The sequence below is a fragment of the Melitaea cinxia genome, chromosome 11, assembly GCF_905220565.1.
Source record: "Melitaea cinxia chromosome 11, ilMelCinx1.1, whole genome shotgun sequence".
In the NCBI taxonomy this organism is placed as follows: Eukaryota; Metazoa; Arthropoda; class Insecta; order Lepidoptera; family Nymphalidae; genus Melitaea; species Melitaea cinxia.
The window spans coordinates 7,749,778-7,763,933 of NC_059404.1; the positions used below are offsets into that span (position 1 = coordinate 7,749,778).

The window sequence follows — 14,156 nt, forward strand, 5'->3', positions numbered from 1 at the left end:
ACTGCCTTTGTACATGTATTTTTTTTAATTTTTTTAATACGCTTCAGCCTGTAATATCCCACTACTGGGCATAGGCCTCTTTCCCCATGTAAGAGAAGGATCAGAGCTTAATCCACCACGATGCTCCAATGCGGGTTGGCGGATATATTCCTTACTATGAGTGACGATCGCTATTAGGTGTATATGATAACAACCGGGACCGACGGCTTAACGTGCTCTCCGAGGCACGGTGGGGAGACCCACAAGGACTACACAAACACCCAGACCACGGCAAACACCTGTATGGCCAATGTGTGTTGTGTTGAAAAAAAAATGTTTGTCATGTGCGGGGATCGAACCCGCAACCGCCAGCGCAATAGGTACAATCCATGGCTGTAACCGTTGCGCCAACGCGGCGGCGTTTTTTAATAATAAGTATATTACTAAGAGTGGGTACGATTATTGCATCATTAAATAGATATGTAATTTTTCACTAAGACGACACTAACTTCATTCATAGAAGTGCTACAAATACTACTGAACTACTGAATGAGTTTATTTTTACATATCTAAGAGCAAGATATTGGTAAACACTTCGCTGAAGCTGATAACCTTCATGTTTTCCTACTCTTCGATAATAGTGCTCGGGCAGTGTAAGGAACACTTACACTTTAAGAACATTATTGCTATGTCGCGACGGTTTCACAACAGAGATCGCCTCTAGTGAAAAGAGCTGTTGACTACATAGAACAGTAATAATCCTGCACATAAGACCTTGCCACTTGCTTTGGTTACGGTTTACACAATTGTAGAACAATATTTTATTTAGAAATTTATTTTACAAGTTAAACTGAACAAAACAAAACTTAATCTAATAATAACTTTTTTTTTATATTACAATTATATACACACAACAATGATGCATGTCCGTTGTCGGCGACGACTAAATACCGACGGTCGCGGGTTCGAATACCGCTCGGAGTAGATATTTGTGTTTATACAAATATTTATTTCCGGTCTGGTCCTTTTGGGCCTCTCTACCGTGTTTCGGAGAGCACGTTAAGCTGTCGGTCTCGGCTGTTATCGTGTACACCAGATAACGATCGTTACTCATTTAGGCAACATACTCGCTAACCCGGCAGAAGCGTAGCGTAGTAGAGAGAGTAGTAAGCATAAATAGACACGGAATTAGCGCATTGGTCTTCATATCTGGCTGAATTGCTAATCGATTGGTTTATAAAAAACGTTCCTATAATTGTGTTATACAAAAAGTATATTGCAGTCAATACGCTTATGTTTAAATCACATAGCTTCTTGAACGTATCCTAGAACTCTTTCTTATACGGTCTATTAGGTTATCATCTACTATTAAAGCTTCTTATTATACAGAACAAGTTTTTTTTAACCCTTGTAAGATCACAGAAAAAAGATCCCAGTCTCACACTACATAAGTAGAAATAGTTTTATGATTAACATTTACACATATATTTCAACATGAAAACGCGCCTCTGTATGTTACCTGTAGAGCCGCTGAGATAATGAATATAAATCTATGAGAGCAATTTTAAGTTTTGATATTTAAAAAATTTGAAAATATTTATTTCAAACATAAAAAATGACAACTTTTACCATAAAATATTGTTAAAAATCAACCAGATATTCTAGCTACAAAAATGGCGTAACATTCCATTCGTAAATATTTTTTTACGTACAATCTAACAGAATTCAATTTATGACGGATGTTTTTGTATCACTAGTGATGTATTTTTGAAAATACTATTTTACTCATTAAGGAATATCCTATATCTGTGCGTGTTTAAATTTAGTTAATACATATATTACGTATACATATAAACATTACACACACTCTTAATTATGTAATATAAATTATGTTTAACACACTGCTTTTTATTTTAATTTTTCACAAAGCTACCTGATTTTTTTTTCTAAATGTATGTCTACATTTTCTATATTTTCTTGAAGTAAAATTTCTTCTTACTTATTAACATGGATTTCAAATAAAATTGAAGTGCATAATAATACGTATTTTCATTTTTCAAAATTTCATTTTCCTTTCCATCACTGCGATAAACTCTGGAAAAACGCGTATTTAAATTAATCAAACACGTTGCGCGTGTCATTTCCCGCGTATTCCGAAAATTCCGACTGATGAATTCGAAATTTAACAAGAGTTTCATATTCGCTATTAATGATTAGCTATCTGTGAATTAAGGCAAAATTATTATTGTGAGAATTACAATTTCTTTGTAAGATACATATTTATTTACGTATTACACCGATTCTTGTAGAATATTATAAAACCAAATCTTTTTAAAATCAAAAAAGAATCGAAACCGTAAACTACTATAAATATTTATTGCCTTTTGTTCAAACACATTTATCTAACACATAGAATTCTCGTTATATTGGCTTTACAAATAAAATTAACTACACTAACAATGCATTTTTATCTGTCAGAATAAATCGCGCGCAGTGTATTTTACTCAACTTAATCCAACAATCGTTTATTGTTTGGATTATGCATATTTGACAGCGAACAATCTAGAGCAATGGATCGCTAGCCTGTTATTCGTCTTTTGTTTTATTTTATTGTACCATTATTCTATACCGACTATAAAGGCTAGCTAGACAGTTTGTCTGCTTGTTCCCGGTTTCCTCGGCCTTGTTTATCTGGCTGGGGTAGTTAGCGCGGAGTGGCGGCTTGCACCCCGCGGCAGTGCTTCCGCAGACCGCCTAGCGATGGCACGCGCGTTCCTCGCTGTAGTATACCCCACACGCTTTCGCGAACTACATAGCTGAACTTTGACTTCACTCGCATATTCACGAAATATAACTTTTATATTATTAAAAATGACTCTTTTTATATATTTATATTGTGTGATATGGATAACGCTTTTGACGGTCTGCTGCACTACGACAGGTGAGTGGTGAATGCAATTAGCATTTTTATTAAGTTGATAGCAACTTATAAAAAAGTTTTTGTTATTGATAGGTAAAATAATAACACTGGCGTGCTTAATTTATTGCTGTATTTTTCTTTGGAATATGATAGAAGAGTATCTTAGTACTTATTCTCTGAGTGATAGAGATTTGCTTTTAATACGATTATTTAAGTAAACGTATACGATTTAAACAATTTATTCGTTTATTTAATAACAAATAAAAACAGATATAACAAAAATTTAAAAAAATCAGAAATAATTTTAAAAGCTAGTTTTGTTCAAAGCCTCTCGCATTAAGTCGAGTCGGTTATTTTAATTAGAGACCGCAAAATTTAATTTGATAAGCGTTACGAGGGTAAAATAGAGATGGTCTAAATTATAAGCACGAGATGATGATTCCACTCAGAAACGAAAAATTCGTCAAAAGTAAGATTTATTCAGAGGGTTCGAGATAAGAAGCTCTTGTATTTCTTAAACATAATTCAGTTAACAAGGGGAAGAATCACAAACAAAACGGACGGGGGTCGATCTGTGAGTCATCCGCGGATATCCGCTGGCATCTCGTACAGTTATGGATGTTATCCATTACTGCAATAAATAAAATAAAGCTGAGTAATGCCATGTAACTCTTCGTTGTTGTGACGTCAGCTATGTTTGCTTTGAATATGTAATGTTATTACGTAATATAACATGTTTGAAAAAAAAATCGACTATGAAAAAGTATTTGTAATCAGTATTGAGGATTTTATTTTAGTCTTGAAACAGAAATAAGTAAAAAGGATGTCACGAATATAAACAGCATATAGATCTATATATAATGTAACAACATTACAAAAAATATATAATATTTTTGATTTTTCTTTACTAGTTTTTGTCTACATTTGACTGCTTTTCCGGTCATACTTTTAAAAACCTAACTTTGATTATATCTATATTATTTTTCTAACCTAAATTTTGATGGATTTTCAATATGGTACTTCACTTAGAAGCGGAGTAATAAATTGCGTCAGTCTATAATAACACAAACAATAACAGATAACAAAAATACTGAAGTGGGTATACAGGTGACCGGCGAAAGCTCTCAAGATTTACTTTTATATCAGAAGGATGGATTTATAAATATAATATTGAAAAGCACATATAAAACAGAAAACGACAAAGAAAATAAATAAACGAAAATAAAATTATGATTGTACAACAAATCGTCTCTATCGCTCAATGGAGATAGTTCATATAACCTTAGGGTTAGAATTTATTTTTAAATGTGTATAAAGGAGAGAAGTATTTGTATGAACCTTTGTTATTTATATATTTTATCATGTACAATTCAACTACACACAGGACTAGGGAAGCTATGACAACACATAATACAACAGAACTGTCAAACATAAATTTTGCAATGCTTAGGTTTTGATGAAAGCTAGTTGCAATACTGATTGTAGCAATCAAAACAAATGACGCAACATACATGTGTACAACATACATGTTTTCACACAAAAATATTCCAACGATATCGCTGTATTCCTGTGATTAATTTTAGTTTATACCATTCATCAATGATATATATTTATTTATTTATTGCTACTTTATTCCGCAATACATTAAAGAATTGTACAAAAGGCGGGCTTAATTCTAAAGGCATTCTCTACCAGCCGACCTTAGTACAAGAGCGGATGTTTTAAGGTGTGCAGAATTGGGTATTACTAAAATTTACATAAAGAGGAAAAAAAGGGAGGAAAAATAAATGTAGCTATGTTTGTTCAAAAAAACCGACTTCAATTTAAATCGACAAGAAATACAACGTATTTGAAAAAATAATCAATTAAATACTTATTATAAACGGTAACTCAAAAAATACTTGTCGGATCTGATCTGACAAGCACCAGCTTTCGTTTAAAACAGTAATCATCAAAATCAGTACCCACTCCTATTCATTTTTTTTTAGGTAACACTTAAAAAATACAATCGAATTGAGAACATCCTTCTTTTTTTAAGTCAGTAACTTAATTTACATTATGAAGTAAAAAGATGAGATTTTATTAATTATTATTATTTTTTTTTTCTTTGTTAAACCGTTTTGTTAATTCTTTCAACAGACGGATTCTACGTTATAACTGAGTGACATAGACTATTTAAGCTCGTGAGCGAAGCCGCGGTAGAAAGCTAGTATATTACAATATTTATATAATTATTACTCACTATCCTCCATAGTATACTCCATAGTAAACATTCTTTTGCATTTCTATTATATTATGATGAAGCGAAAGTTTTCTTGTGTAATTACAGATAAAGGAAAGTAATTTGATATTAATGGCTATTTGTTTATTGCATTCTCCATTTTTTTTAATATTATTATTTATTTTATATTATATTTATAATATTTTAATAATATTCTGTTTAATTATTCAAAGTAAAAACGATTAAAACAATAAAACTCTAAACTAAAATTACAAAAATTACGCTTGTTATTAGTATAGGTAATGCTGGTATGTTTACATATTGCTACAGCTAAAAGCGCTGTAAATCGTCACTTTCCAACATCACTCTTAGCGTCACTGCTGTTTCATTGTTTCACTCCTCATATTTTTTCATACCGCGTGACTTATATCGTTTTTGTAGAAGTAAATAACAAAAAAATCAATAGTAACTTCAGAAAGAAGCACCAGCAAACAAATGTATCACACTACACTACCATACTGTAATTTATATATGTTTAGTATAGAAATACTATCAGGAAATGATTAACAAAAAACAGCAGTCCTAAATACGAAATTCCAATATTCAACGTCTAATCGTAAGGAAGTTTGCAAGATAAACATGTACACACTGAACAGTTAAAGTTACTCCGAAGTAAGTCAAATTAGGTACAGAGACGGTTTAATTTTTTTTAAGCGACTTCCAAAAAAGGAGGATGTTCTCAATTCGACTGTATTTTTTTATGTATGTTAGTTCAGAAAATTTGAGTGGGTGGACCGATTTCGACAATTTTTTTTTAATCAAACGGCGATGCGTGTCATTTTGTTCCATTAAAATTTATTTAAGATCTAATAACTACTTTTCGAGTTATACTCGTATCTACTAATGCGTTTTTACTTGGCTATTTTTTCGTCGACCAACGTTGTATTATATAAAATAACTTTTTACGGGGTGTACCGATTTTGATGATTTTTAATTTAATCGAAACCTGACGCTTATCATGTGGTCACATTTAAATTTTATCGAGATCTGATCACAACTTTTTGAGTAATCTTTTATAACGCGTATTTACTTGACTATTTTTTTCGTCTACCTACGTTGTATTACTTGTCGATGATTGAAGTCGGTTTTTTTTTTTCGTTTTTAGCAAATACAATTTTTTTTTGTAGAACTAGTTCGCAAACAAGCGTATGGCTATATGGCCTGTATGGTAGCTTATAAGCGCCTGCAACACCAGAAGTATCGCAAGCGCTTTGCCTATCATAACCCCAATCTTCCTAGGAACACTAGTCACTACTATCTACAGGAACACACAACTACTTGAAAGCAGTATTATTATCGTACTATGTCTGTGATCTTCTGTAAGGTTGAGGTACTTCCTCAATCGGACTGCTTCAGATTTTGAGCAGCATATATCCTGCTGTGTCCTACCTCAGTTAAATGAATAGGTATTTTTATTTAAATAGTAATAGTACAAGAATTGGAATTTCAAACATGAACAAATTTTCATTACCTAATACAATCTTCATATATTTATATAATGACGTCAACTATTATCGAAAGGTGAACATATGTTAACACGTGTTTTCTGTTCATATCTCGTTACAGATAACTGGAAATGATTTAATAATATTTATAAATCCGATGCGCATATATGTAACTATATTTTTAAATGTTATTTAATTGTATAATGTGTATCGTATATCTTTCAATTATTATCATGAAATTAACTGATACCAGATATCTTCTTTTGTATTATTCGAACGTCTAGGTGGCCAAAGGTATCTTCTCTAATAATCTACCTGAGTAGAAATTTTTTCATGTTCCTTGGAAGGACCGGACCGGGCTCCTGGATCTGGATCTCCTCCGGGATCTGGATCGGATAAGGTATGTAACGCAGAAGATTTGTCTGGACCTGATCAGGATAAGATGATATTTCCTGATCGGGTCCGGATCAATCATATCTGCGTTACATACCTTGCCTGGTCCGGGTCGAGTATGCCCAGTCCGGTACTTTTAAAAAACACAAATGTATATTCTTGAAAAAATTGTTTATTACATTATAAATATGTTACTTAACATAATTATTATTATATTGTCTGGACCAGACCTGGTCTTGATAAGGCTTGCCGGATCTGGCATACCTCATTCTATCCTGATCCAGTCCAGATACATGATCTGGTTGAGCCTCATTTTTTTTCTAGTCGCGTAATAAGAGGAGCGTTGTCAACAATCCTTTGATTAAACAATAATTTCAATTTTGTAATATAAATTAACTAAGATATTTTCTTGTAATGTATGTACAAAAAAAAGGCATAATATATTATTATACACATTTATACGATATATTTACTTTATGCAAATTAATAAAAGCCTATCGAGAAATAGATATTTTGTTTTATTTTGTATAGACTATCATATTTTTATATGAAACATGGTTACTGAGAAAAGTGGACGAAGAAAAAATTACTCACTTACAAAGTAAAATCGAAAAAACTATGCTTGGTATAAAAATATCAGATAAGGTTAGCAACTTCAGCGTCAGGAATAAAACAAAAATAATAGATGTAAGGAAAAGAACAAGCCTCCTCAAGTGACATTGGGCAATACACATCTGTAGAATGAATAATAAACGATAGACATAATTGTGTTTGCTGGCAAACGAAAAAAAAAACCGACTTCAATTACATCGACAAGTAATACAACGTAGGTAGACGAAAAAATAGTCAAGTAAATACGCATTATCAAACATTACTCCAAAAGTTGTGATCAGATCTCAACGAAATTTAAATCTGATCACATGATAAATATCGGCTTTCGATTAAATTAAAATTCACCAAAATCGGTACACCCTGTAAAAAGTTATTAAGGATTTTCGAGGTTTTCCATCGATTTTTTTGAGATTCCATCATCAGATCCTGGTTTTCTTATCATCGTACCACACTTAGGATATCTTCTTTCCAACAAAAAAAGAATTGTCAAAATCGGTTTATAAATGACGTAGTTATCCCCGAACATACATAATATATAACCTCCTCCATTTTTGAAGTCTGTTAAAAAACGCCTAACAGAACCAAGAAAAAGGTCAAGGAGAAAAGGGAGACCAATTAAAAGGTGGAGAGATATCTTCTACCAGAGATGTGGACCGCTATGGATACGGAAAGCGCAGGAATGGGATGCCTGGAAAAGTTTAAGAGAGGCCTACGCCGCAGAGGCGACTATTATTAATATTAATTAAGTTATGTTAAAAATTGATTATATAGAACCAATAATCATATACATAGTTTAATATATACATATGTTTATACTTTACAATACTTACGCTGGTGTTAATTGAAAATAAAAAAAATAGAATTAAGGCTATTTTTATTTTTTATTGTATGACAGTTTTATGTGTGGATGAAATAAAATATTTTCCGAAACGCTTAATCTTATCGATCACGTAAATTCAAACTAGACGATCCGTGGGAACTCCAACGCGTGTTAACTTTACTCTACTTCAATTATCGAGTACTAAGAATTAGTATTTAAAAGTCGTGCTTAGAAACAGTTTTGCTTAAATTGTATCGAACTTATAATGATAGCTAACTAATTATTTAAACACACACACACACACATACAGACATACAATCACGAACACGCACACACAAAATATCGTGTGCGCTTTTTTTTGCATTTTGATCATGCAATTAAACTGATAAAATTTAAATAGCAAATGGATTTAGAAAAGTGACACCTTTAAAACCGCAACACTTTTTTATCCCAATAAATAAAAATGATAATTTTCATAATTTTAGATTAAAAGTATTGTTCTCAATATATCTTTCTTCAATTTCCATAATTATATTACTACACGAAACAGCTGAGACTTATATTAATTTTTATTGTTCCACTTATATATTATTGCAAAATATTTTTACAACCTAATGTTTTCTAATGTTTAAAATATAGCATCAGTAAGTTTTAAAATCGGTCTAATTGTTTTTTTTTCTGTAACATAGTAAACTAATGAACTAATGAAAAAGGGAAGAGAAAACATTTTTTTTTAATAATTATATAAATCGTTACTCCAAAACATAAACTTTGCTACTTATAAAAACACAAAAGGCGTTAAACTAATTTTTTTTTTCACCGAATGGGGCATTACACTAATTTTTCTTAATGACAAAGTTTCTTCTGGTCCAGATGGGATCTCAGGTCGAATATGGGTAAAATTCTTAGATGTTGACGTCATTAAACCTAGACTGAGACGATTTACTGCCCGCATAATTCAGGGTCATTTTCCTGGTGCATGGACGTCAGAGCAGCTCGTTCTTATTCGTAAGGAGAGACATAGTCTTTCAGCATATCGGCTTATTGTGCTACTCGACGAGGTAGGCTCTTGTGGCAGCTCGCATTGTCAAGTATCTAAATCCGGTGGGTCCACCTCTGACTAACAATCAATTTGGTTTTTGACGAGAACGATCAACACAAGATTATTTAGTTTCTTTGAGACCGCGAACGGTAAAATCGGTTGCTTGGGGTCGGTTTATTGTGGTGGTGTCTTTAGGTGTAGTCAACTAGTCAACGTTTTAATATTGTTCCGTTGGAGTGTATAGTAAGAGTCTTGAGATCCCACAGGATTCCGCTTTGTTTTTATCGTCTCGTTGAATCGTACCTTGCAAATCGCTCAGTGTTATTCAACTCACAACAGATGGAAATAACACTTTATAATGTGTTTTGTCTCTCAAGATTCTGTCCAGGACCCACTGTTTTGGAAAATCGGAAACGACTGGGTGGTGAGAGATAACAGAATAAGTAAAATGTAGTTGCTGTGCCATTCCGATGATAAGTTGACCCAAGGTTGTGATTTTAGAATAGTTCCTACTGTTTCCACCGAGGGAGTGAACCAGATAATTAACTCCCGCAATTTAGATGAAAGATGATGGAAATTCGAGGCTAAAGAATTGATATTTGACAAATGGAAGGAACAAGTCACTCAACTTTCTAATGGTAATTCAATAATCAAAGCGATTTTGCTTGATTTTGAAGCTGTTTTGAAGGAGTGTGTTGAATATAAAAAGCCGTAAATCTTCCTGTTGGTCCTTTTAGGGCATGGTTGCTTTGGGAAGTATCTTTAGAAAACCGCTAAAAGGAATCGACACCGCAATGTGATCTGTGTGGTGCTAATGAAGATACTGCTCTGCGCATTCTTCAGTATGGTCAATCATCAGAAGACCAATGGCAAACATCGATTGCCTTTGTGAGTTCCGATCTCTCGCTATCGGTTTTAATTTTTATTAAATCTAATGTTCGAAACAAGAGATCTTGCCAAGGTATGATGCTCGCTTACTGTGAGACTGCTATGTGAAAGAAGTTGGAGACAGAAAGACTTACAGTACGATGTCTCGGCCGTGCCTATTTGTCGCAAGAGTGTAAAGCCCTGACGGCTTGATAAAGCAAATTTAAGCAAAAGGATGCGTCCTCATTACGGGACCATGAGAAGAAAAAATGACAATCTAATTTTAGTTGACATGACCTTCGATATAGAAAGAGTCTGGGGAGTGAGGAGTTCAATTTCAAACGACACCAGGTGGGACTGTGGGAGAGTAGGAAAGCGTATCCACAATCCCGCTAATTGCGCTGTGACGGTACACCATAGGGTTTTAGCAATCTAAGACTGACATAACTCTCTTTTTTTTTCAAGCAGAGAGTATCCATGAGAATTTCACCATGATAAAAAAGGCACGAAAAAACTTAGGAGGCCTTGTAGTAAATAAAGTTGTAACCGTTACAGCAGAAACTCAAAGAGAATGTGATGCACCCAAAACAAACAAATATACGAGGATACTAACAGTAGTAAAGGTTAATAAAATAAGAGTTGAAATTTAAGAGAACTAGAATATTTATATATATATTTTAATTTGTCTAAAAAAGCGTAAATAAAAGAGTAAAATATTTTCACAAAAATTTAGGTTACATTAAAATTAAGTTCTTTCGTTTCTGCAAAAAATATACCTACTGGGTATATGTTTTTATAGGTTTGAATAATTTTATTTTTGTTTTGCCTTTCAGACTTGGTAAAAAAACAGATGGAGCCTTGTTTTAAATAAATAGCCCGATTGCTAGATACTTTTCTTATATTAAATGTATTTCATTGAAATTTTACAGCGCTAAATTCAGGTAGGTAAGTATGTTTTTGAATTCAACAATATTGAGCGAATATATTTAGTTTCATTTATGTGTAGTCACAATTATAGTAATGGTCAAACACTCAACTATTTGTCTTTGTTCATTGACACTACGGTTTAATGTTTGCATTCAGACATTTCAAACTCTCGTTGCAGGTATCTCAAAAGGCATCCATTATCCCTTTGTTTGTCGTTCACTGTCTATGACTTTACTAAGATTCATTGGTGGAATGTTACTAATGTGACCCGAGTAAGTTTATCTGTACCTACTAGTCAATATAAGCTGCCAAGTAATATACTCACATGAATGATTTCGTACCAATATATTGTTTGCCTTTTTATAAAAAGAGCTATATGTGAAAAAAACGTGGGAATAATACAAATTTTGTAGTAATTAGAAGTGTTACATATTACATTTTTAAGATAGCTCTGTGACGATTGATTTTGATCAACGTGCTAGACAGGACTCTTACCAAAACAAACTTATTTATTTAGTGTTATTCCTTGTGTCATTTGAACAAATACACAACGTTAAAATAAATCTAATTAAGACTTCATAATTATTATACTTATATATACTTAATATATTAATAATTACGAAGTAAGTATAATAATAGAAAGTTGTATAATAATAGAAGAAAGTAGAAGAATAATTATGAAGTAATTATAAAATATAAATAAGAAGTAAGCATGATAATTACGAAGATATACTCCACTTTAGATGTTACAAAGCTTATCTAATTTTGTTATGAATAAAATAATCAGTATCCATAAAAAGAGACGTAATTATGTTGTAATGGTGTCCATAGTTATAAAAAAGAATCGTGTTACTCGATAGTATACAAAATCCGTGTACACTAAGAACTTTATCATTGCTATTTTATGAAAGTAGCTCCAAGGTAGAGTATCTTGCCAGAGAGCCAGCGCCAGTGCTAGTTATCTCTATTTAATGATTCATTATTTAATTGACTATATTTCCATTTTTTTTTTATATCTAACCTCAGAACTTGACTGGATGGACCGATGCATTGTTTTTAAACGAGATGTGATACGTGCCATGTAGTTTCCATTTCAATTTAATTAAGATCTGACAAGAACTTTTTGAGTTATCGCTAATAATGCGTATTTACTTGACTATTTTACGTTGATCTACGTTGTATATCATCACTTTTTACTGGATGTAATGATTTCAACATAATTATTTAAAATATTATTCTTTTTATGATTGACCAAAAATATTTTAAAATCTTAAATCAGATGAGTTGATGATTACATGAGATGGTATATTTTTGATTTTTTATCCGCATTATATATACAGCCTAAGCCATCTCGCAAAATTAAAAATATATTTGTGTGTTTATATAACTATATCGGCAAAGAAGCGTACGGCTCACCTGATGGCAAGCGATTGCCATAGCTTTTAGACGTCTGCAATACTAGCAGCATCGCAAACGCGTTGCTGACCCTATCCCCAATTCCCCCTCAGGAGTTCTGGTCACAGTATTATTCAGCTGTTATCTTCTGTATGGTTGAGGTACTAACCCAGTCAGGCTTTTCTATATTTTGAACAGGAAATTTCCTGATGTAACCTACCTAGGTCAAAAAAGCATCATTCAAACTACTGCTTCTATCTAACCGGTTTTTTTTTGTCTGTAACCTAACAAATGTTGTTTGGTGGAATATCTGTCATTAGTATGATATAACTATATGTTTTAAAATATATGTTTTATATATTATATTAAATATATAATATAGTGAACATTAAATGTAAAATAACGTCACATAAATATAAAAAAAGACGTGTGGCACTCGGGGACTGCCGCGGTAAAGCTATTGCATAGCACTTTGTATCAACTTATGCAATTATAATTATTTATTTATTTTATATATGCAGTATTACTTTTTCTTTGATATTAATTCAAGTTACACTTTTTGAGCGTGGTGTCCGATAAGAAAACGAATTTTTTTCTTTTATTAAATAAATAAAAAGTTAATATTGCTTAAAATATTTTTATTAAAATTATATATTATATTATATAATAAATAAATATTATTTTACAATACATGTGGGTTTTATTATCTTACAGTAGCTGTTGGTTATTCAGGAATATTTATCATTGAAACTATAGGTTAATGATAACTGAAATAAGAAACATAAGTTTGCGACTTAATATCCTCATAAACAGCTGCTTATGTATTCGTCCGATTTCGGAGCAGCTCGTCTCGATTCGTGCGAGTTTCGTAGAGTCGTACAATAGGTACGTCTAATCGCACGCACACAACGCCGTGTCGAAGACTGCCGAACTGAAACGACGTTAGACGATGCACGGCCTTCAAGCCACACCTCCGTGCCCGTCGGAGTGGGGAGCGTGAGGTTTTTTCGTTACGGAATTTCTGGATTCGGTCCCCGCGCTCAAGGCCCGCGATAGAAGCTATGCAATAGCTTAACAACGAAATTGTTAAAGAGAAAACCGATATTTCATTTATGTAACGACCTTATGATAACAATGCTTCGAAACTAACCCTAGGCATGTAAAATTTGCTAATTCAAATACATAGGACTCACAGCAGTAGTATTTGAAAATATCTTGTCTCGAGTCATTTAAAATATATTTTTGTATATTACGAAAATGGTTTTTATAAATAAATAATAAATAAACAGATATCTTATAACATATACACACGGTCGTCTGTTCCTATGGTAAGCAACTTAATGCTTGTGTTACAGGTAACAGCCGACTGTTATAACATTTTTTTTGATAAATATACATAGAAATAATACATATATATAAATATAAATAGAAATATCGCACCCAGACTCAGGCGGGAATCGAAACCGAAACCCAGA

General features: G+C 32.5%; 1 protein-coding gene across 1 annotated transcript in view; it reads left to right on the forward strand.

Moving 5' to 3' along the window:
* Positions 1-2,850: 2,850 nt before the first annotated feature.
* LOC123657905 (neurotrimin-like) overlaps positions 2,851-14,156 on the forward strand; it is a 40,651-nt gene continuing 29,345 nt past the window's right edge. Inside the window, exon 1 of the mRNA XM_045593395.1 lies at positions 2,851-2,920. Coding sequence (XP_045449351.1) covers positions 2,851-2,920 — 70 coding nt within the window. The remainder of the gene's footprint in view (positions 2,921-14,156) is intronic.